At 30.8% G+C, this 26,404-nt stretch overlaps 1 protein-coding gene and 1 non-coding gene across 2 annotated transcripts; both read left to right on the forward strand.

The window, feature by feature from the left end:
• The first annotated feature begins 20,007 nt into the window (after nt 1-20,007).
• LOC117135009 lies at nt 20,008-21,221 on the forward strand. Its single transcript, XM_033294792.1, has 4 exons — nt 20,008-20,172; nt 20,225-20,315; nt 20,369-20,461; nt 20,519-21,221. The coding sequence occupies exons 1-4, from the start codon at nt 20,059-20,061 to the stop codon at nt 20,737-20,739; spliced, it is 519 nt and encodes a 172-aa protein (XP_033150683.1). The 5' UTR covers nt 20,008-20,058; the 3' UTR covers nt 20,740-21,221.
• Nucleotides 21,222-24,896: 3,675 nt separating this feature from the next.
• On the forward strand, nt 24,897-25,015 carry LOC117135010. Its single transcript, XR_004458950.1, has one exon. It is a non-coding gene; the product is annotated as a 5S ribosomal RNA (ribosomal RNA).
• The last annotated feature ends 1,389 nt before the right edge of the window (nt 25,016-26,404 follow it).

Here is a 26,404-nt window from a genome sequence, read left to right on the forward strand (position 1 = left end):
TGTGTAGCTCACTTGATTTTTTATGTCGCTCGCTCGCTCGGCTCAGCTCATTTGATTTCCGCATCTGTTTTTTTCTTTATGACACTTTGCATAGGTTGAGTGAACCTAAGACAGACAGACGCTGACTAAATTCAAGGTGGAAAATAATCACAAAAAGCACAAAGAACTAAAAGGCAATGACGTTAGTTAAAATAATGAATGAAAATTTAAGGCAATTCAAGTAAAGCAAAAATAAATAATAAACTAGAAATAAAAGCAAAAGTAATTTAAAATTATTTACTTTAAAACTATGTCACAATAATAAAAAAATTAATACAAAAATAATTCAAATGAGTGAAAAAAAATTAATAAATAAGAAAACTAGAAACTTAAATCAAGCAAGCGAAAGGATTAAAAAATATGGAAAATTCAAAATATGCCAAATACTTAAAACTAAGTTACCGCAATATTGATAAAATCAATACAAAAATAAATCAATGAGTGACAAAAAAATAAATAAATAAATAATAAATGAAGCAAGCAAAAGTAAAAACAAAAATATTGAATTCAAAAATATTCTAATTACTTAAAAACTAAGTTAAGCAATATTGATAATATTAATACAAAAATAATTCATAGCCTTAATATTTATTTTTAATTAACTAATACTATTAAACTCTTGAATAATTATTTTGTTAACGAATTTTTAATAAACTTGTTAAGTAAATGTATTTAAAAATATAATAAGTGAAAAATTATTGTAATTCAAAATGTTTGCACTTAAATATTTAAAAAGCCTAAAGCAGACTTAAATTTGTTATAGCTTAATAGTTCAAAGCTATTTTTTTGTTATGCATCATAACAGCCCAAAATATATTAACAATACGGATTAACATTTCATTGTGAAAAAAAAATGGTAATTCACAATTGATAAGAAATATTTTCATAAGTAAATATTAAGAATATTTTATAATCTTTGGTAAAAAGTACTTCTAAAAATATCTCTGCAGACATTCAACTAAAACTGATAACAAGCAGCCCACGAACGTAAACAAATTCATTAAAATTAAAGACAGAAAAAAATATAGAAAAATGCGCGTAGTAAAAAAAAATGATGCTATGTTGACTGATAAGCATGTAAGTTTCTAATTAAGCCTCAACGAAAACATATAGTATATAGTATATGCTGATATTCTAGTAGCTATCAGCTGTGCTGCTTGAAAAATATTTAAATCGAAGGTCAGTTTAGAACTTTTAGTTCAGCAACAAATCAAGAAATTTATCAAGTGTAAAATGCATGTAATTAAAATATATATAAAATTATAAGCAACTGGCAGCGCCGAGAGCAAAACAAAAGCGTGACACACATTTGAAAACAACTAGAGAAATTTTTGAGAAATATAAACAAATTCCATGACAATGACCTGCTCAAAAAAAAAAAAAAGATAAATAGAGCAAAGCGCTAGCAAACAAATAGACATATATAAAGCACTATATACATATATATATATAGTTATATACGCTAATCAAATAGCAGCAAGTTCACTGTACGGAAATAACAAAAACAAGCAAACGAAATAGAAAGAAAACAAAACAAAAAGCAAGTGGCAAGACATAATAATATTAAAAATACAATTTGAAAACGTCATCGTTTTGCGTTTTGCGAGATGATTAATTAAATTAAAGATTGTCATGTGTGTGCGCGAGCAAGCGAGAGAGCAATACGTTTAATTGTTGCACTAGCGTGTGAGCTTAAGTGTGTGCTCACTGTACTTTGCCGAAATATAAAAAGTACGAGATACATTTTATTACAATCATCATCGTTAAAGTAATCAGCAGACGACAACAACAAAAACAAGCAAAGAGTCGCAACAGCCGAACGCGTATTAAAGTTAAAAGACTTTAACCAAATTCAAGGTCAACTTCGTTTCAATAAATTGCAAATGAAATGGCAGCGACTGCGACTGCGGCAGCGGGGCATGCACTGGCTGCTGCCAATGACGCAAATGAGGCAAACAAATCAGGCAACAGCAGTTTACCTGTAACCGCTCAAATCACTGAGATGCTGTTGCTGAGATGCTGAAATTCTTGATTCTGAACTCCAGCGTTGATGTTCAAGCGAAATTTTAACGTTTATTTTTGTGTGTGTGTGCGTTAATAAAGACTGTCGAAATTTTAAAGAATGGCTTTGATAAAGTATAGCAACAACAACAGCAATAAGAGACAAAAACATTAATGAAGCACATACTAAAAATTCAAAGGGTATAATAAATGCCCCGCCTCAATGTTTCAAGCTGCGCTCGTGCTCTCACTCTCACATGCGCTCTCTCTCTCTCTTTTACGCATAAGCAATAAAAAATTCAATTTTATTTTATACACCTAAAGCCAAAATTAAAGTTACTGCTCAGCTAACAACAGACAAATTGATTAAGCAGTAAGTTAAAAGCAATTGCAATGCAATTAGGCATTGGTTATCGATAAACACTGGTCATCGATAACAGCTAAAGAGCACAATGTTGTAAAAAATTTAAATGAAATTTAGAAAATGAATTAATAAATATAAAAACAAAATAAATATATGAAAAATTATATAATAAACAACATATATAAATATATAAAAGACTGTATATAAGAAATACGCATTAGTTATCGGTAATAATATCGGTAAAGAGCACATGATTAGCAGTTGAATGTTGTAAAAAATTTAAACGAAATTAAGAAAATTAATAAATACATATAAAGATAAATAAATACATAAGAAAATAAATATAAGAAAATATTTAACAAATAATACATAATAGGCTGTATATAATAAATAGGCATTAGTTATCGGTAATCACTGTTATCGATAACAGCTAAAAAGCACAAGTTTAGCAGTTGAATGTTGTAAATAATTTAAGCGATATTATTATAAATGTTTAATAAATATAAAGAAAAACATACATAAAAAATAAATATATAAAAAAATTTTCAACAAACAATATATATATATTTATATATTTATAAAAATCTGTACATAAAAATTACATAACAAAATATTAATAGTAAAGCAAAAATATAATCATTGGTGCCTTTTCCCTTCTTAGCTTAAGCGCTGGGAATTACTCAAACTGCAAAAGCTTTAACCATATTAAATATTTGGCATTATCTTTTTATTTATTTAGTTGGTTGGGAAATTCTAAAATACATCTGTAATAATTGCTCAAACTCTAGTTAGTCTAAGCTTAGCTCTTGCACGCCGCTAGGGATTCCCAGTATCAACACTCGCTTTAAATAAAAAAAAACATAATTAAACAGCAAACAATTTTATTTACTTTATTTTTAATACCCAGAATTGCGACTTTGGCAAAAGTTTTTTTGCATTTGATACCCAACTCTAAATTTACTTTTTTTCGTACCAATTTAAGCAGCACACAAACAAGCTAAAAAATATAATAATATTTTTATATACGCATTGAATTGAACATTTATTGAAACGCTGTGGTTAATTTGTTTACTTTACCTGTTAACCAATTTATTTCTGCTAAATTGTTTATATCTGGTTTTGTGGCTGCTGCTTTCGTTGTGTATTTAAATATTAAATGAGCTCTCGTGTTGTTTTTAGTACAAGTTCAATCAACTTTGCCCTGCAGCCAGCAACAGCAACAGCAACAGCAACAAAAATCAAACAACAACAAAAACTTTTTTAAAATACAAGCAAAAATATTGATTAATTAATTGATTATTTATGAGACGAGACGAGCGCACATTAGAGAAATGCACAAATCAAATGCATGTAATTTATATAAGAAAAATTTAAGTATTTAAAAAAGAATTTTGAATGAAATGAATTGTTACTATAACAAAAATTTGGAGTTTTGTATTTATTTTTAGTAACTAATCAGTACAAAATTCTAGTGCAAATATTTAATTTATATTATGAAATGAAATGAATTGTTACTATAACCAAAAATTTTTTGGGGGAGGTTTATTTGTATTTTTATTTTTAAGGGGGGAATTATCTTTATTAATTTTGTAAATAAAAATATAAATATTTAATTTATATTTTGCTAAAGCTGCGAGAGCGAGAGCGCTGCGGCTTGCTAGAAAATCTTTTATAGTTTAGCTGCGTCTGCCTAAGATTGCAACTCGTCTATGTATATATATATTCTATATAGCGTACACATGGCAAGCTTGAGTATTGACTGTAGCTGTAGAAAATCTAAACATTTGCACTTCGTACACTTGTTAGAAACAAAGCGCAGAGCAAGAAGAGAGGGAGAGAGAGACGTAAGGGGGTGATAGCTTGGCAGCTGCATTTGGTTTATCGCAGCAGCCAAGCTCCTCAAATATGCACTCGACTGCCCTGCCCTCCCCCACCCCCTTTTGCCGCACACTCTTTCGCTTGAACTGTGTCAATGGCCTTGAAATTGTTTTTGCGCCATGCGCTGTTTAGTTAATGTTCTCGTTGTTGTTGCTGTTGTTCTTATAATTTATACTACTTGTTGTTTTTGCTGCTGCTTGCAATGAGATTAGTGGAAATATGGCTCACTCACTTCACTTAGCGTGCGCATAAGGAAATGCAATTGCATCTGACCCCATTTAAAAAAAAAATCAAACAAAAACAAAAACTATTTGCTGTAACACGCTGCGTATGATTAATGTTAAGCAACTACAATCTGCAGGAAACACACGCATTTTGTGGTTTTACTTTTTAGCTTTAGCCATCACCAATGTCATCTCAAGCTCAAAGTCATTGAATTTGCTTTTATACTTAGCATTTAATATTTTTTTACCTACACCGCGTTTATTATTGTTTTTGTCTTCGTCTTTCTAGCGCCGGCTGCTGCTAATGATAATGATGCTGATGCTGAGCTGATGCTGTTGCGTCAAAGTTATTTGTAATTTAGTTTCGAGTACTTAGAGCTTTATATTTGGAATATTTTGTTGTGCTTTGCAATTAATTGGCTTAGCAATTTTTTTATTTAACCCAAATCCGCTTTTATGAACTTTATGAACAAATTCTGCATGCGTTAAGTTGCTTCATAGGAATTTCTAACTTTTTGCTTGTCCGTAGCGAAGCCACAATAACGTTAAATTAAATTCCAAGCCTAAATTAAAACAACAAATGCTAGCAAAACTTATTTCATATATATTAAATAATGATTATTTAATTTTATAATGTTTATAATTACAAAAAACTGCAAATTTACTTTTATTATTGATTTTTATTTTAACTAAAATTATTTTTTTAATATTTTAAATGATTTTTCTTGCAATTAAATACTTAACAAAAATTTTATAATTATTTTGAATTCATTAAATTTTCTAATGTTTATAAAAAAAATTGTAAATTTACTTTTAAAATTGATTTTTATTTTAACTAAAATTATTTTTAAATTATTTTCAATGATTTTTCTTGCAATTAAATATAATTTTAAATTTATTTTGAATTCATTCAATTTTCTAATGTTTATAATAATTACAAAAAATTGCAAATTTACTTTTAAAATTGATTTTTATTTTAACAAAAATTATTTTTTTTAAATTATTTTAAATTGATTTTTAATAGTCACTTAAATATAAAATTTTAAATTTATTTTGAATTCATTCAATTTTCTAATGTTTATAATAATTACAAAAAATTGCAAATTTACTTTTAAAATTGATTTTTATTTTAACTAAAATTACTTTAGCTTATTTTAAATGATTTGAACTAAATATAATCAATTATAATAATTCAAATTCATTGAAACATAATAATCAATTTTTCTACACTGCTCAAAAGAATATTCTTAATTAATTAGTTATTGAAAATATATAAAATTTAACAGCTATGCCTTAGTTATATTCCAAGCAACGAAAGTTTAAGCCCCAACCCCGTTGATTATTCAACAAAAGCAAAATTTCTCGTCACTTAGTTCCAGCACTTGAAGTACAATGTGCGTTCGTTGGGCGCGCAGGCATTAACCTGCTTAGAAAGTTAATGCAGCTGACATCTGGGCAGAGAAGCATTAAAACGCGGCAAATGCCATAAAAGCATTTTTAGGAATGCTGCAGTCCCCCAGCAACCCCAAAACGCAGCCCGAGCCTTTGAACTTGAAGTGAACCAAGTGCTTGGGGTTGGCGTCAGAAATGTTTAAACAAATACAAGTGCAACAAAACACGGGGCGGACTAAATGCAAAGCGAGATTAATACGCGACAAGCAAAGCATAAACAACTTCAGAATGTTGATAAAAAGGCAAAAACATTTAATGTAATTTTCAAGTGACGCGACTTTTGGGCTCGCTTGGCAATTAGGCCTCATTATTTATAAACTTGAACTTCAGCCTGTCAACACCTTGTGCAACGGCTTCAGATTTTTGTGCGATAGCAGCAGCATCTCAGACATTAACAACGTATCGTATAATTGCCAACATCAATTATATTACTCATACGCAGCGTACGCTGTTGTCGTTGGCCTTACAATCGAGCAAAGTGAAAAACTAATGTGAGCACTTGTTGTGACATTGCAAGAAAATGCAGTTGCACTTGATGCTGCCAACTAAAGATGCATTGAGAAGCTGCCACTGCTGCTGCTGCCTGCCTGGCTAAACGATCTTGGCTAAATGCAGCTCTAACGTTTTCCAGTTCACCATGGAAACAACAAACGGGACGATTACTGCAGCAGCAGCTGCTGCCAGAGCTAAATGCACACATTGCGCATTAGATCATTGTCTAAGGCCATAAGACGATTAATATGTAAATAAACACAAACAAATGTATTTTTTGTGCTTTGCATTTTGCAATAAAAGAATAAAGAGGTTTGTGTGTTCGACTTAACTTATGGGAATGCTTTGTAAATAAAAAATTGATTTGTATATTGTCCACAGCTAAAAACATTACGCATTAAGTTGAGCTCACAGTTGGGGCAATTTGTTTATAACATTAAAATTAGTAACTTACCCTTAAGCAATGTTCAAGCTATGCAATTTACACTGTAAATAAAAATAAGATTAAATTAATAATTTATACTATTGCATAAAGCAACTAAAAATGTATTTAAAATTTAAATTTGTTTGTAAAATTATTAATGTTTAAATCTGCAAAAATGCATTGAATTTAAATTTTGAATTATATTAAAAGCTGCTGAACGAACTAATTGAAATATAATAACTTATGACTATAAAATAAATATTTATACTATATAAAGCAATAAAGTAAACATATATTAAAGATTTTAATTGAAATTTGTTTATAAAATTATTAAAATGTTTAAATCTTTTACTGAAATGCATTACATTTAAATTTTGAATTATTTTTTATAAGCTGCTGAATTAACTACTTACTGAAATATAATAACTTATAATTTAAAATTTAAATTTATGGCATATTTGATTATAAAATGAATATTCACACCATATAAAGCAACTTATGTTATTTTTATATTTAAAATGCATTTTTATACTATTTGTATTAATTCTAATTGATTAATTCCTTAATCGCTTTATATTTCTTCTACAACATTGTTAATGATAAAACTGCTGTTTATTAATAAATATTACGCATTGCATTAGTCGCTGCTCTGGCTGCAGCTCAGACTTGTAATCTCTGTTGGCTATTGTCTATGAACAGCGCAGAGAGTGAGTTAAACCCGTTGTGCAACAATTTGTGGCATGACCGCATTTAGTTTTGGCCAGACGCCGGGCCCGGGCCCGGGCCATCAATATTAATGTCGATGACGCTGCTCGCTGTCAACCTTGACCCGGTTCTAGTTTTGAATGTCAGCGGCTTTTAACTAGAACCGAGAACCGAGAATCGAGTACCGACGCCTGCCGGCCGCTTTCTGGCCTCCAATTTCAAAAAGCAAAGCTAATGTTATTGTTATTGTTATTGTTGCTACAAATAATGACAACAACTAGTGTAGTGTAGTTGTATTTTGCTCAAAACTGCAGACAGACTTCAATTAGCGTTTCCGCCACGTTTGACTATTTAGTGTGTTAGATTAGAGAGAGAGAGAGAGAGAGAGAGAGCGTCGATTTAAATTTCCATTTAGCAAAAGTCGCGCAACTGAGTTAAAAACGTAATTAAAAGCGCGTCTTGCACTTGCCACTTGCCACTTGCTACGCTGCTGCTGCTGCTGCTGCTGCTTCTGGCGCTGCTGCCTCCAAAGTTAGATTAATGTACAAAATGCCAGCTGTGAGTTTAACACTTTAAGCTGTGCAAATGATGTCGACGCGTCTCGCTTGCCTAAAAGTTAAAAGATGTGGGGGGGGCCAGCAAAAGTTGTGGACGCGGCGCTCGCAGGCCAAAAGCGCAAAAGTTTTCAATTAGAAGATTTTCACTCATTTGCATTTCAAATGAATTACGCGCGCTACTTGAGCTTTAGTTGAGCGTAGCCCTCTAAGTGCTTCTTATGGGCCACTTTTATTTCCTGGCCTAGCAATCATGTTGCAATCAGTTTCAGACTTTCCTACTTACATAACTAATATTTAAATAAAGGCTGCAAACTTTGCTCTTAAATGGAATTTATCTATCAAAATTGCAAACCAATACACAATATATATTTTTAATTATATATTTTATGCATCGAATGTGTGTACCAACAGTTATAAATTTATTTTTATTAAATTCAATATTGATTGAGTATTTTAAATTATTTTTATGCATGCACAAGAATTTATTCAACAGATATGCAAATTTATTTTTAAATATTATAATTATATTTAGTCGGTGCGAATATGAACCAAAATGTATTCAACGGAAATAAAAATTTATATTTAAATAAAAATAAAAAACATTCCGCAGTACTTATTTCTATAATTTATCAAGCGAAAAGACAGCATAAGGTTTGGGGCAGTACTTTTTTATATAATTAATCAAGCGAAAAGCCAGCATATACAATGGAATGTATCTATTATTTTAAAATAGATTCGGCAGTACTTTTTTGTACTCATTCAACTATTTTTTTATATAATTTTAATTAAAATCAACCTTGAAATTAAATTGAAAAATATAAAATATATTGAAAAATATATAAAATTGAATATTATTATTATTTTAACAAAGTTTGAGGCAGTACTTTTTTCTATAATTTATTAAGCGAAAAGACAGCATATAAAATTGAATATATCTATTATTTTAAATAATATTCTGTAGTAATTTTTTGTACTGATTCAAATATTTATTTTTTATATAATTTTAATTAAAATCAACCTAAAAGACAGCATATAAAATTTAAGATTCTGCAATGTTTTTTTTATTTTTTTTATATATAATTTTATTTCAAATCAGCACATAAAATTATAATTATTTAAAAAAAAAGTTTGAGTTAGCATTTTTTTAAATTGTTTTAAATAGCTTTTTTTTATTGAGTGCAATTTGCATAGAATTTTTCGCACTGTGCATTTACCCACTGTGCAACTATTTTGCTTTTTTTTATGTGTCTGCAAACACATTTCAGTTTCCTGTTACTGTTACACTGCTCTCAATACACAAATGCTCGATCAAAGACGAAGCATATAGCAGTAATAAATATAAATTACCTGCCTATAATCGTCAATAAATCACAAAAACAAATGCGCTTTCATCATCAATAATGGTCTGCACACACACACTTACACTTACACTCTACTACGTGATTGAGTTGCTCGTGCGTGAGCCCCACTCACGCGTTTTCATTTGACAATGTGTTTGTGCTAGTGGCAACAACTGAGGCAGCGCAGCTCAATTTCGCATTGACAGCATCATCAATGGCGCAAACGAACGGTAAAATAGAAAATGGCAACAGCAAGAAAAGCTGCCTAACAAGCACTTTAAGCTTGACGCCCGTGACGAGCGCCACAACCAAAACCATTCATGCTGCCTCACTGAATCCTTGCCACCCAACGCCACCCCCTCCCCATTCCCCACTAACAGGTTGAAGCCTCTATTCAAGCATCATCATCAGCAACATTGATGCTGTCATTATACCCATCGACATCCTTGTCATTACTGCGCCACATACGAACAAAACACGAAAACACTTGTCATTAACACAAAGACATGCTCAAACACACGCACACACACACGTATAAGCACGCACACACCTAAAGTCTAAACGAGCAATAGCAATGCACAGCATGAAGCACATGTTACACCTTTTTACGCTTGCTACACTATACAACAGGGATGCGGCTCTATGTGCAGCTGTTTGTCATAAGTTTGTCGCATCGATTGAATCGCAAAATAAAAATTAAAATACATATAATAATGTAAATAAAACAAGCAAAAGTTTTTATAAAAGAGAATTCAATATACAAATAATATGAATACATTTAAAAAATTATAAAAATAATATAAAATAAATATATAAAAAAAATATAAATAAAAAATAAATATATATAAATAAATATATAAAAATATATATAAATATAATAAAATATATTTATTTAAAAAATGTTAAAAATAATTTAAAATAATTATTATAAAAAATAAAATAAAAAACTAAATATTAAAAATAAATATAAAAATAAATATAAAAATAAATATATAAAACTCATGCATATAAAACGCAATAGGAACATAACTTTTTTAAAGAACTTCTATAAAGGAAAAAAATTTTGAATTCTAAATTCTGTTAGAAATATTTTTATATAAAAAAAGTTATAAGTTACTATTATTATTTGTATATGCTTTATTTTTGATATTATATAGAATAAATATATTTTTGCTTTATTTTTTATATATAATAGTATAATTTTATTTTTAATTTAGTTAAATAAATAAGCAAATGTAGTGCTGAATTTTTTATATTTGGCTTGTCGTATTTAATTCGAATGCAATTTTAACAAATTAAAAAATAAATACATTTTAGTATTTAAATGCTCCTAAAGAATTATATATTCTTTTAGTTTAATATAAAATATTTTTTTGCCTTAAAGTGTAAACAATATTCGACTTTTAAATACGCTTATATGTCCATTTGGCATGTAACTGCTTTAGTTGTTAGTTTTGCTTGTTATTGCTGCAATCTTAATCGTCATGAGCTTTGCTCATTGTGTTTTAGATGGCTGCTCATTTTGTTAAACAATATTTGCTATAGCGGCTGCTTAAGCAGCAGCTGCTGATTTAAAAAGTAAACAAATGCGTTTCGTGTTCAAATTGATTTGTGCTTGTTACATAGCAAATGCATTTAAAATTATATTTCTTCAGCTTCACATGCCAATGGTCTCTGCTCGAATTGATTTTGTGTTCCAAGCTCAGCTGCTGCTGCTGCTGCTATCATCAACTTGATATGCCATGCAGGACCAAATGATTGCTTGCTTTTCGACAAATTCTCAGGCAGCAGCAGCAGCAGCAACTGCTTGTAATAAATCAAACTTCGATTGCTTTTGTCGTTGATGCCACAACGGGCAAGAAGAGAAAAGAAAATACTAAATCACTTTTGTATGATGGTCAACAAGCACACACAGGTAACAACAACAACAAACAAAACAAATAAACAATTGTGTGTATGTGTAACGGTAAAAATTCCAATTCATACATTGACATTGAAAAATTGTTTGATTTTTTTTCTTTCTCTGTGTGTGTGTGTCTGAAAGAATTCTACAAGGCATGCGCTCATATTCTTCTTCTTGCTTATTGCCAATTGATTGTATTACGTATACGCAATGTATGCTGCAGTTGCTGCTGCACACAAACAAATGCCAAAATAATTGTTTGCCATTTAGCAATGTCGACAAGAATTAACATTTTAATTCAGAATGCATTAAATTTCTAACAAAGTAAACTAAGCAGCGCTACAAACAAAATTTAATAATTAATAGTGGGCAGCTTGCCACCAACGCACAGCATTCGCCAGAATCTAATTCACACTTAAGCTGCACCACTATATCTACACCACACCACACACACACACATGCACACAAACACGTGTAATGGCAAAGCCAAATAAATGCTTGTTGGCATGTAAGGAGCACAGCACGCAAAGCTCAGCAGCCAAAAAGGGAAATTCGTGCATCATTTGTTATGCTCCGAACGAATTTATTTGTTTTTCTTGCTTTTTTGCAATTGTCTGCAAAAAGCGCTTGTCATTGCCATTGCAGACAGTAATAAGAATTATATATATATATATAAGAATTTATAATTATTAACTTGCTTGCTTTATATTAGTTCAAGTGAAGCTGCGCTCTTTGTTGCAACAGCATTTATTTAATATCCTTGTCGTTTCATTTTTGTAGCTGCAATGAAGATAAAGCAATTGTTGCTAATAAGGCAACATTCGCACGCACTTAATAACAAATGCTAAAAGTCGTGCACAACCGACGTTATGCGACTCACTCTGAGAAACAAAAGAATATATTTTAAAAATTATTTATCTGAAACTGAACAATAAAAATAATATAAAAAATAAATAACATAAATATAAAAAGTTAAATAATATGATATAAAAAAAAGATAATAGATATATATAAAAAAATAAATAAATATAAGAAATAAATAAATATATATAAAAAATGCATACACATTATAAAATTTTAATTAAAATTACAATAAAAAAATAAAATCAAACAAAAATAAATTATAGCGCTATATTTAAATGAAAATCTATATTTAAATTCAACAATCTTCTCAAGAAATTCAAAATATAAATCTATTGCACTAATTTGTTCTATATATTTGATATCTTAGCTGTAACATTTGACAACTTTATACTATTTTAGAAGTTTTCTATTAAACTATTCAGTAGCTCAAATTTATTTAATTGATGTTTTCTCAATTATTAAGAGTTATCAATTGGCTGCAAAATGTTTATGCAAGTTTTGCTTTACTTTTTAGCTTTAGCAGCCAATAAATGAAATAAATTAAATAAAAAATAAAGTTTATGTTATTTTTTAGTTCTCCGTTGCGATAAACTTGCTAGTTTGCTTAGCATAAATTCTATGGACTAAGCTTATGCAGCAAGTTGAATGGGATATATAGACAGAGACACACAGACATGGCTCATATCAACTTATCTAGCCAGCCTGATCTATAATATATAACTTATGCCAACACAAATCGCACTTGACTAGCTTATAAGACCTTTTTGCATATTTATATGTAATGGGTCTCAAAAAGAAAATACAGCCAATGCTGCAAATGTCACTCTAGGGAAAATTAAAATTTTCTAAGCAATTTAGCAGCGCTGCGGCTTTAACAGTAACAGTCACAGCAACAGTGCGGCTAACAGCAGCAGCTAACAGTGGCCGTCGTCGTCGCTGCTGCTGAGCTGAGCTGAGCTGAGAGAGAGCGCAACAGTCGCTGTTAAGAGCGCTGCTGTTAAAGAGCGCAGATGAGCGCGCGCTCTTTGCGCTTAAGCTTAGGGCTAAGCTAACTATTGCAACCAAAAGTAAAAACTCTTAGCATAGGCAACAGTTTTACATGGCACTTAACATTGGAGCGCAACCCTTAGGGCCACCAAAACGCAGTGCTGGCAAATTGACTCATCTGGCCGTCACATTAAATGAACGAACGTGGGCCTTTATTTTTTAGTAAAGGGGGGTGGGGGGCAGCCAATGCCAAGGCAAATTTAACAATGCGGCAAAATAAAAATAAAAGCTAAACAAATTGTGCATGAAATGGTTTTCGGGACTCGCCACAGGGCGAAAGCGTAAAAATATCCCGAAGTCATTTGAAATTTCGCACAAATGAAAATTGTGGCAGCAGCAAATTGAATTACACCCAACGCAGTGAAAACAAAACAATAAAACGAACCAGAGAAAAGGAAGCAAATAAAAGTTGAAAGTTGACAAGGCCAAGGAGACAGCAAAAAGCAAAAGGCGCTGGCGCTGGCGAAGGTAAAGTCAAATGAAAATCAGACGCCTGCCCCAAAGGGCGTCGCATTGCTTCAGTTTCAGGCTACAGCTTAAGCTTCTGCTTGTTGTCACATTAGCCACGCCACGCTGTGCGGCTCTAATGAGCATACCCAGACATATGCCAGCGGCCATGTAACAAGCAGCCCACCCCCACCCCCACCCCACTCTGCATTGTCTGGATAGATACAGATCTTGCGAGTAAAGCAAAATGTGTGTGTTGTCCTTGAAACGCAACGAGGGTGGCTTTGTTCTCTCTGTCTGTCTGTCTGTCTGTGGGTGGTTGGGCAGTTGTTGTTGTTGTTGCTCATATAAAAGTGTTTTTAGTGCTGCAATTCCTAAACATGCCGCCTAACCATAAGGAATGCCACAGTTAAGGCAACGACAGCTGGTCAGCAATTTTTTTTACAGAGTTTACCCTTTGTGCCTGCAGCTAAGGTCTATTATGCTTGCCACGCACGCATGCAAGTGTTGCATATAAAAAAAATAATTGAAATGCTGCACAAATTGGCGGATTAGTGTTGGAAAAGAATGTAGAGAAGCGCAAATTGGATTGCAAACTGTTTTCAGTTTAGTTAGTTAACAAATTTGAGTTTGACAAAATGTGGAATGTGGAAAACAAGTGATTTAAATAAATGAAAAGCTGCAGATTCATATCTATGTATACTTTTTATATTATTTACAATTTCTAAAAAAATACTTAACTAAGCTAAAAGTTATAAAAAAAAAAGTGATATTGCTGACTTTTGCTTCAAATGTTTAACTGAATTCTTATTTAATAAATTTTTTTGACTAAGCTAGTTATATAAAAAAGTGATAATGCTAATTTTACTTGAAATTGTAACTCAATTCTTATTTAATATATTTTTAACTAAGCTAAACTTATATAAAAAAGTGATATTGCTGACTTTGCTTGAAATTTTAACTGAATTCTTATTTAATATGCATTTTTTTTTTAAATATTTGATTTATTTGAGCAAAATTTAAGCATAGTTTTGATTTCATATCAATTTCATTCATTATATTGATAGATAATGTTAGATATTTCATACCAAATTATATTAGCATTATGTTTGGCACATTTATAAAAATTATTGCACAATGATTTTGCAGCTTTTGCCACAGTTGACTTCACAGACTTAAGCAGAAATTCGCATTTTGTTATTTGCCTTGCGGTTCTACTCTATTTTCAACATGCCCCGCCCGCTGCCCACACTCTGCACGCCCTTTGCACACACATTAGAAATTGGAACATTTGACTAGAGCGAAACGAACGCTTCACTTTTACAGCCATCGTCATTATTGTAAACATTCTGAAATGCTTGGAGCATGCATTAAACATCATTTTATTTTGAGCAGAAATTTGTTGGCATGCAGCCCAGAGAGCTGCTGCTGCTGCTGTTCCACTTGTTGATGTAAATGCAGCACACACACACACATTACGTATACGCAATATTTAGATTTTACATTTGCATTTTGTACATTGCGCCATTTCGCATAATTCTATGCCGAAAATAGCAAAAAGAATGAGCAACAAAAACATTTCTCGCCAAGCTTTTGCATTTCAAGTCCCATTTTTAGGAGATGTCTTAAACAGCAGAAGGAGATGCCCATGCATAGACTGCGGGCTGGCTGTGTTTTTGTTTAGCTGCTGACGTCAGCGAGCGCACATAAGTTTTGTGTGGGAACCATCAGTCATTCATTCAGTCATGCAGTCAGTCAGTCTTGCAAAAGTTTTGCTCCAAATTGTTGTAAAGCTGGCCGCGAGTTGCGGCCTCGCCAGCGGCTGCTGTTGCAGTTTTGCTCGATTTGCGCCAAATTGAGTTGGCCCCCAGACCATGCCCACACACACACACACACACACACGCGCGCGCGTATGCATTGTTCGTGCCTTGGGCGACGTCGTCTGCCTGCCTGGCTGCTGCCCAAAAATGCAATAAAATTAAATGTTTTTGTGTAAAAACTTTATGACTTTGTGTTTATACTCAACACTCGTTGCTGACCCCCACCCACCCCAGACCACCCCCTCGCTGCCCAGCCATCATTTATATTGCCCAGTATGCTCTTCAGCATCTTCGGACCGACGACGCTTGGACTTTAGCTGCTTGGCCTGCTTTAGTTTTTCAAACAACAACAGTTGCTGCTGCTTCTGTTGTTGTTGTTGTTGTTCTTACTGCTGCCGTCGTCGCATGTGTTGACAGTAATTAATTTAACAGCCATAAATGAAATTTATACGGCCAACACACATTTTGCGATACTTTGACATTACAATTTGGACAATATGTTCCGCCACTTGCAACTGCTACTGTTCTCATTATTGTGTGTGGCCACATTTATTGTCTAATTGAACAACCTTGTGGTTGAAATGAGTGCGAGAAATTTGAGCGAGCGAAATTGTAGTTAAAACTTTTAATTTAAATAGAAAACAGAAAGCACATTTTAAATTGCAAATCAGTTATTGAATTAAGTAGTCATTTCATATATAGTTGATTATTTATTATTAATTACACATTTCTACTCAATAAATTCTACTTAAAAAAATATTATAATTTTTTAAATATTTATTTATGTAAATGCTGATAAGTTTTATATTAATTTTACATTTTAAGCGGCTCTCAATAATAATAATTATAAAACATATACAAATTTCTACTGCAATAAATATTTTATATTTTTTTAAAATTTTTTGACTAATTGTCAACACGCGCCAATATAAATAATTTTGAAAGTGTGTAGTACACGGCGTATACGTCACATCGCTGGCACTTTTGTGGATTTAAAGCGGCGCTCAATAATAGTAAATATAAAAATAAATCGAATTTTTACTACAAGAAATATTTTATATTTTTTTAATATTTATTTATATTACATGCACGCATATAAAAAAAGCAAAAATATAATATGCTTAAAGTAATAATAATTATAACAATTATACGAATTTCTACTAAAAAGAAATATTAATATATTTTTTTTAAATTATTTTTTAGATACTCATAGTTTTTTTATATCATTTTCACATTTAAAGCGGCGCTCAATAATAATAATTATAAAAATTAATCGAATTTTTACTACAATAAATATTTTATATTTTCTTTGAAATTTATTTATTTATATGCCGATAAGTTTTATATTAATTTTACTTAAGTTGAATTAAACAAATATTTAATATTTTTTAAATTTATTTATATGCAAATAAATTTTATATTAATTTTACATTTTAAGCGGCGCTCAATAGTAATAATTATAAAATTTAATTGAATTTTCACTAAAATAAATACTTTATATTTTCTTTGAAATTTATATTCATTTTACATTTTAAGCGGCGCTCAATAATAGTAAATATAAAAATAAGTTACATAAATTTAATTTTAAATGAAATCACAATTTTAAAGTCTTTGTCATTAGCCTTTTGCGATTTATGCAAAGAATCTTATACAAGCAATAGTTTGAAAATGCTTCAAGCCAAAAGTTTTCTATACTTTTTTTAAGCAGACTTGGAACACAGCTTCCGAGCTTTGCTCATAATGCATAAACTGCACTTTTAGTTGCTCTCACTCTCTGTCTCAAGTTTCCCTTTATTGCACTTTGCTTTGCTATTATTTCGTTTTATTTTATTTATGTGCATGATATTTTTTTTTGCTTTTGCTAAACAGGTGAGGTGAAATCATAAAGTTTTTGCGCCTTGCTTGGCGGCACGTTTGCCCTTCGGTCGAGGCGTGCCAAAGTGCTTAATAAAAATTATGCATTAAAGTAAACGATTCGATGTGTCTGCTGTGTAACGAGAGCACGCACTTTTCTTCTTCTTCCTCCTCCTCCTCCTTTTATATTTTTGGGTTGGTCTTACTAAAAACCTATTAATTAAAAGACTGCATGCTGCCAATTTGTGCGACTCATTAAAAGCAGCAAAAGTAATTAGCGTGGAACAGCAAAGAAAAAAAATGAACAACAACAAAAACTTTGACACGACAACGAGCATAAAAAAAGTTTCGCTGTAAAACAAATGAAGCTGAAAAGTGTAATAATTTTGTAGTTTTTATCTAACAGCAATAACTGACAACCAATAACAGTTGTAATTATAATTTGTTTGCCATAAATTTCAAGCGCAAGAGAGCGAGAGAGAGAGCGCAGCCAACAAAGTAGCTGCAATTTAACTGGGCGAAAAGTTTATCATGCCACAAAAGTTTGTTTGCCAGTGAAGTGAACTTGAAATTGGAAACATAACGAGAACATATTCAAAAAATGGGTTAGATTGCGGTATTCAAATGTAATTGAGTTTGCCAAGTTGCAAACGCAGTTCTAATATTCGTTTTAATTTAATAAAAGTTGAGAAAGCCACAGGCGCTAAGAAGCTTAAAATATACTAATACTAATAATAAAATATAATAAATAATATATAATAAAAATTAAATATAAAAAAAAATAATATATATAAAAAAAATAATATATATAAAATAAATAATATAATAATAATAAGTACTAAGTTTACTTTGTATAATTTTTTTAATATTTTATACTATTTAATGCTTTTAAGTTATTTTTTACTTTAATATGAATAAATAGTTTTTAATCTAATGAAGCAAACATTTTGAATACTCTCATATTTTATTTTACTTTTAATAACATTTTGAATAATTTTTTTTAAGATTTTATGCAATTTAATGCTTTTGCTTTAAGTTATTTTTTACTTTAGTATGAACAAATAACTTTTAATCTATTTTATTTTACTTTTAATAATATTTTGTATAATTTTTTTATTATTTTATGCTATTTAATACTTTTATTTTAAGTTATTTTTTACTTTACTATGAACAATTAACTTTAAATCTAAAGCAGCAAACATTTTGAATACTCTAATATTTTATTTTACTTTTAATAACATTTTTCACTAGTTAAGCATAAGAACTATTTGAAGTGTAAATTGCTGACCGGCCTTGACTATTTAGAGCTGCCTGCTGGGGTCACCAAGCTCAACTCAATTGATTCCAACAAACTTCCGATGCCATTCAATGGCCACAGCAGCAACAACAACAATAACAATTATAACAACAATTGTTAGCTGCCAGCAGGCAAACAAAATGTTAACGCTTGATAGCACAAATTGAATAAATCATCAGATGTCGAGTTGCTGCTGCTGCGATTTGGCAGGCAAAATAAAAAATTCAACAACAATTTTAACAAAATTGCCAAACAGTAATTAAAATTGAGTTCTAACAAGAAATGGAAGCAACAATATTTTCACTTAACTTAACTTAGGTTGAGTCAAGTGTTGGCAACAGGAAATGGCATAATGCAATTGCCTTGGCCATGACCATGACAAATACTAATTGCAAAAAAGCGCAACAAATATGTGTGGAGTCATACACAATAGAATAGAAACAAACAGGTCAAGCGCTGAGAGCTTGTGAATCATCAACATCATTAACAGCAACAGCAAAAAAATATCTTAAGTTTATGTAGCATAATATATAACACTAGACTGCTTAAACACGCTTAGCGCAGCATGTGTTAACTCAAATAAAATATAATAACTGACCAGACATAACTCACAATCAGTGCTAAGCAAGCAGCTGAAAACACAAAAGTCATAAAAAGAAAATATATCGTACGTCTGTTAATGTCATCAGCAGCTTTTTAAAGCGAAAACTAATTTATTTTGAATTCTGCAGGCAATGTGCAGTGTATTTTATAACACTAGGCAACATGTTTGCATAAAGGATTAAAAATTAAATTAAATTATAGTTTTATTTCATTTTTATTTACAATTTGTATGAAAAATAAATAAATATTTTGATTTTAGTTTTGATGATGCGTCGAAAAATATATTTCAAAATTTATACAAATTTTAATATATATAATGTACAAATTTTTTTAAATTAATAATTAATACATTTTTATTTACAATTTTTTTGAAATAAATAAATATTTTTAAGTTTTCGGCTTTAGTTTTCAATTAAAATCAATTAACATGCTAAGAAAAATTTCAACACAATTTTAATTTTTACAAGCAGTTAATTTTTTTATTATTAAATTAATTTTATTATTGTATTAGAACAATATAAACAGCACATAAATTTAAAATTTTTGATTTGTTGTGCAATTAAAATGTAGTTTAATGCTAAATAACATTAAATTGTATTCAATTTCTTGCAGTGTATTGTAACTTTGTTGCCTAGTGTTACTAAGCAGCTTGCAGCAAAAGTTAGCACACAAACTTTTAGTTTAGTGCAGAAAATGTTGCTATTGAGTAAGAATTTTGTAGCTCTGCTTTTAATATTTCAGCAGTTGATGCAACTGAGAGCGGATAAAAGCAAACAATATGTAGTCAATAAAAATGAGTACAAACTGTATGTAGACAAGTGTCCAAAGATGCTGCCACAACCAAAAATTGTTAAAGAAAAAGTGAGTTTGATTAACTAACAATGCAATAAATTCATTTCACTTCATTTCACAGCTGCTGGGTTATTGGTTTGCTTATATAGCAACACCGCTGCCTACAATAAACTATAACCGTCGTTGTGCTTCCTACAATGTTAGGGGCTCGCGTAAGTTTTGTGTTTAATTAATTAATAGCAAACTAAACTGCTAACGCTTTCAGCTTATTTTAAGAACAACATAATCTATACAAACCACAAGGATTTAGTTGTTACCTACTTTTGCGACTATGATGAGGATCGAAAAATGTTTAAACGTAACTGCAAGCTTTGCATATTTAATTGATTTATTATTATAAAATTTGTTTTTGCAGGCAAATTGCGCGTTTTAACGCGCAATCGCACGCCCAATGAGGAAATGATTGCCGGCGTTGTATTCAAGTTTCTCATGGAGCGCGGCTTTCCCATTGAAGCATTAGATTGGCTTAAGACCGAAGCATATTGCTTTGAATGGTATCAGCTGAACTTTGAGATCCATGTGCGACCCAAAGCGTATCAAGCGCCCTTCAATGATCCTGGCCCATTGGGACGTTAATTGCAAATCGATAAACAATTAATCGTATGCCCCAAAAAGCACAGAAATCCTACAACTACATTAGCCGCATTGAATCAATTATGCAACAAAAACACAGTTTGGAGTTGACAACATATGTTGACAGCAACAGCTGCCAATTTAACTGCCGAAAAAAAGGCAACAAAACAAGCAGAAAAGATTGTCTTTAGTTTTTGTTGTTGTTATTTTATTGACTTTTTTTTTGCTTTGGCTTCCTCGCTCTTGACGCACAAATTGAGTCTCTGGCCTCGGGATATGGGGCCAAGAAAATTAAACTTCTTTTGTGGCACAAGTGGCGTATGCGTAACGCACAATTTCTTATTGACTGGGCGTCGACTGTTGGGGCTTTTGTTAGGCATAAAGACGAGCAATAATTGTCAATGACGCACTTAGGATTCGCAGCATTTGAGCCAAAGAGCAAAACAAATTCTATTTGATTTCATTTTATATTTTGTTAAATATTTTATAATAAATGCTTAGCTAGCAATGCATTAGATAGTTGCAGTTTCTTAGCCAAATAAATAATAATAAATAAAAAATAATAAATAAAAATTAATAATAAATAAAAAATAATAAATAAAAAATAATAAATAAAAAATATTAAATAAAAAAAATAATAATAAATAAAAATTAATAATAAATAAAAAAAATAAATAAAATAAAATATGCCCACAATCAACTAGACCAATTATTAAACATTTGCTATTTGTTAACTTTCAACTTGCAAGCCCACAATATAAATTTATTTAATTGCAAATTATAATTTTTACTTTAATTGTGCACAAATTTGTATAATTTTTTTTTGTTTTTCTTTATGCATAGCACACCTGTGAACAAGCGAACATAACTCAGAGTTAATCAGCGCGTTCAATGCACGCAGCACGAGCAGGAAAACTCATAAAGAAAAATACAATTTAAATATATATATATATATATATTGCTAAGTAGAAGATACAAATTAATCAACGCCCACACTTTTTTGCTTTCAATCTCCGCAAATATGCGACAGTTTAAAGCCATTTGCAATGTCAGGCACATAAATTTTATTGCGTATACGCAATGTTGCTGCAGCCACTTGGCGATTTTAAATATTTATTGGCCTAGTCGTGGCACAGCGCTGTCAGACCAGCAGGATGTGTCGTTTGCAGTTTAACAGTTTTCAGTTTTTCATGTCCAACGTATGACAAATTACAAGTTGAAAGTTGAGTGAACTTTGGCCGCGACACTGTCCACTGTGCACACTTCAGTTTGGCTGTTGATAGCGCTAGCTTTTTATATATATAAAATAAATTTTTTTTGGCAGCATGCCTTGTTGTTTATCATATGTTGGTCTGCCGTCAGCTGCTGCTGCTGCTGCTGCTGTCCAATCTTTGACTTGCCTTTGAAATTGATGAGGCTTTTGTTGCTTTGGCAAATGAGGCGCAGATAAGCGACAACTTTGACGCCTTCTTCTGGCGTTTTACTCTTGCTCTTTATTTTTGAGCATTTTTGGTTATCAGCGCGCATTTTTAGACTGTCGCCACTGTTGCTGCTTAAGTGCATAAAAAAAACGAACTTTGGTTTCATTTCATTTCTTTTCTTTTTTTGCGCCTCTTGTTGAACCCAACGAACTTGTTGTTTGTTCTTTGCGCTCTCTCTCTCTCATTGTTTTGCGATTTTGTGCGTGACACATTTGTGAGCATTACCAGCTATTGCTATTTAACCCCCTAGAGACATTTGTTTTTTTTTTTTTCGTTCTACTTTGTGTTTACTTTGCTTAGTGTTTGGGTTGTCGGGTCTTTGCGACCTTTGTCACTTGAGTATGTTGCGAGACTTGAGCAAAAAGTCATTGCTGGAATTTGAATTTTTATTCACTTTGGCAGTGGCCAACATAGAGAAGCAGCTTCGCTTATAAATATTAAAGAAAAGTGTATGCTGTAGTCGAGATTTGTCATAAATTATTAAGCATTAAAGTGTATTTTGCAGTCGAGTGATTGATTTAAAATATGCAATAAATTATATTCTTCTCTAAACAAAATAATATTAAAAATATAAGCCTATAAAATTAAAGTGTATCAAATCAAAGCGTATTTCTCAGTCAAGTGTGAACTACTGTAATTAAAACTATTAAAATCGTAAAAAATTAAAGCATATTTTGAAGTCCAGTTGGCTTTACTGTGAGTTTTAACTTTAAGTATAAATCAATTATTGTAAAAAGTTCATAAAATTAAAGTGTATATTGCAGTCATTGTCGCTCGACTACAATTTTCCGCTTGCTGCATAATGAACGTGTAAAAGTTGTCACAAATCTTTTAAATTTTGCTCGTCTATATCTTATATATATATTTTTTTCTTACGCAAATCCTTCGCAAGTGTTTTCACTTCAATTGCATTTCAACAACAATTCCCTCGACTCATTTGAGTTGCAGCTGTTTTTAGCATAAATCTGTTTGCCAGACAGAAGCCTCAGTGCTCTCAATCCTCAGAGCCAACATAGACGCCGCTGATGTTCCAATTTTGCTTTACTTTCGTTTGTGTTTGTTTTTTTTTTTTTAGTTGTTGGCGCGCACTAATCCGCAATCAAACTTTTGCTTAAAGTTCTTTACGCGTTTCACAACGCAGAAATTCTATACGTATAAAAAAATTTATTGAAATGGCAAAAGGAAGACCTTGATCTTTAGATTATCACATCAATAAATGGTATTGTTTATTGTTGTCGTCGTCGTTGTCGTTGTCGTTGTCGTTGTCTTCGCGGTCTGTTTTGTCTTTAGCTGCTGCTGCTGTGAAAGAAACGAAATTGAAAACAGCAGCAGCAGCAGCAGCAGCAGCTGCTTGTGTTGTCTACCATGGAAACTGGTGAAACCAGTCGAACGGCTAATGGAACCAAAAAGAACTTCTTTAGCTACCTAATTGAGAGTTGTTCACTTTATTATGCGGCTAGCATTTGGATTGCAGTTCCATTAAAAAACAAAAACGACAACGACAAACAAAAGACAGTTAAATAAATTCCGCTGCTGCCTCGCTAGCCAAACATTAATGTAATTTGTGTTACGTGATTACATAAAAAGCCATAAAAAGCGATTTGAACTTGAGATCGCCAAATGCGTCATGCAACAAAAGCTTCGCTTCAGCTGCGGTAACCAAAAAAATTGAGTTAAAAAAAAAAAAAAAACCAAAACAATTGAGTTGAAAAAAAAACAGACAAAACTAAACTGAATTTGTTTAAATAAAAACGTACTAAGCATTAAACTGTTACACAACAACAACAAATAGATCAAATTATATAGCTTTAAGCCAAAGAAGAACGTCAGTCACAAATTACAAAAAAAAAACCCGAGCTCTAGTATAAAGTGCTTGGCAATTACGTGAGTAATTGTTTGTTGTTCTAATTTGCACTGAGCGTAATTTATTTTATTTGCTTGTAGAGAAAATAATATTGCAATAAATATGTTTTGCTTAGTAAAATGAGAGTTTTTCACAAAGTAAAGTGAATGAAATAATAAAGCAAATATTAAGAGATACGACATGTATATGGTTAAAAAAATAAAATATGTAAAAAGAAATCTACTTTTTAATGTATATAAAATTAAAGTATAAACATTATATTATATATAAAATTAATATATATAATATAAATAATATATATAAATATAAAAAAATAAATATATATAATATAAATATATAAATAAAGAAATAAATATTATCATTTTTTTATTTTTCATTTTTATCATTTTTTATTTTTTATTATTTTTTATTTCTATTTAGTTGCACTAATAATTTATGAATTTATTTGCACTAATTGTTCCAATTTAAATGCAAAACTCTTCGCTTAGCAATTAATCCAGCATTTAATGTATTTAGCCGTAGCTGCTGGTCAAAGCGAATAATTGATTGGTTCGCTATTCAATTGACATTGCCACAAAATACATTTATCTACATATAGATATAAATGTAGCTACTAAATTAGTCACAAGGCTCAAACAAAAGTCATAAATCACAAAAACCACACAAAACAAATAACAATTTGTTGCTATAACTTTCAATGCGACAATAGAAGCTACGCCAAAGTTCTAAAGCAATTTTTTTGCATAAGCTGTGAAGCTCATTTGTTTATTTTTAGAAAAAGCTGTACATAGCTATTGTTTGGATTGGAAGCTATCGCCAACGACCATACCACGCTGAATACATCGGTTCTCGTCCGATCACCGAAATTAAGCAGCGTCGGGCGCGGTTAGTACTTAGATGGGGGACCGCTTGGGAACACCGCGTGTTGTTGGCATTTGCACAAAATTAACTTTTTGCTACTCATTTAATTTTATTAAATATTTTAAGATTTTTTTGATAACAAGGCTTAATGTATTTATAGATAATAAAAGAAGAGTTTGAAGCTTCTAAAGCCGACTGTTAGTTTATCAAACGGATATCGCTTCAACATTATATAAACATCTGCATCTAAAATATTGTATAATTTTAAATCCGTCATTAATTAGTTATGGCAAACAGTTGGTGCTTCAAACAAATAGCTCGCCATACTATTTTTATATAATGTGCTAATAATTTTTCCAGCAAAAGCAAACACGACTCGCCTCATCAGTTGGTGTAATGTTGGTATTACCAATGTAATTTACAGCTACCAAGAATTCTAGCTAACAAGTTTGATAACTGGTTTTGCAAGCAAATAATAAAGTTTAAATAAAAATTACAATAACAAGCGGAAGCAAATCTGCTTACAAATTTCATTTACAAACAGTCCTTGAACACAAACTACTTTGACTTGGTGAGCAGAGCAGCAGAAAATCCGCACATAAGATAAAAACTAATGTTTCGATTTCTGTTATTAAAATGAAGAGGCGCGCGCGCTCGCTCGCATAAATCGCATAAATATGTTAATTAGTCTCGCTTTGCGCTTTATCGAGAATATAGAATTCATTAAAAAGGCAACTTGAGCAAATAATTAGCATAAGTTGTTTTTTTGCTTTGCTTTGTGTGTTTCAGACAATAACAAAAAAAAAGTAAAAGTAAAAAGTCATTTACAGACTAGAAAGCACAACAGGCGTATACGTATTCTTTTTTGCTTGCACACAAATTGGGTCAATGGCATAAAAAAGTTTGAATGAAATTTGCGCTGTCAAAGAAACAAGTTTAAATTACATTTAAATGCGCCTTTAAACATAGAATTTAATTAGCCCAGGCAAAGAATTTGCAACAAGCGCAAATCATGCGCAGACATTAACAGTAAACAGCAGAGAGGCATCAAAAGTTGGCTACATAAAAGCTAAATGTGCGCGTAATGTGTGTGTGCTGAGGGTAAATTCTTGTTAAATACATAAGAAAAGAACAAATAAATATAAATAATAATAAATAATAAATATAATACAAAAATTGAAAATAATGAAATTAATTATAATAATAAATTTAAATAATACTTTACATATAAAGTTATAAATAAATTTGATGTAACTAATAAAAAATAATAAATACAATAAAGTAAATAAATAAATAAATAAATAAATAATAAATAATAAATAATAAAAAAATAATAAATAATAAATAAATAATAATAATAAATAAATAAATAAAAATGTTAATGCATATAATAATTCTAAAGAGACTTTCAACCAATCAAATGTCTTTGAACAAATATTTTAGGCACAAATGGTTCGTTTCT

Source organism: Drosophila busckii, unplaced genomic scaffold (assembly GCF_011750605.1).
Source record: "Drosophila busckii strain San Diego stock center, stock number 13000-0081.31 unplaced genomic scaffold, ASM1175060v1 hic_scaffold_28, whole genome shotgun sequence".
Taxonomy (NCBI): domain Eukaryota; kingdom Metazoa; phylum Arthropoda; class Insecta; order Diptera; family Drosophilidae; genus Drosophila; species Drosophila busckii.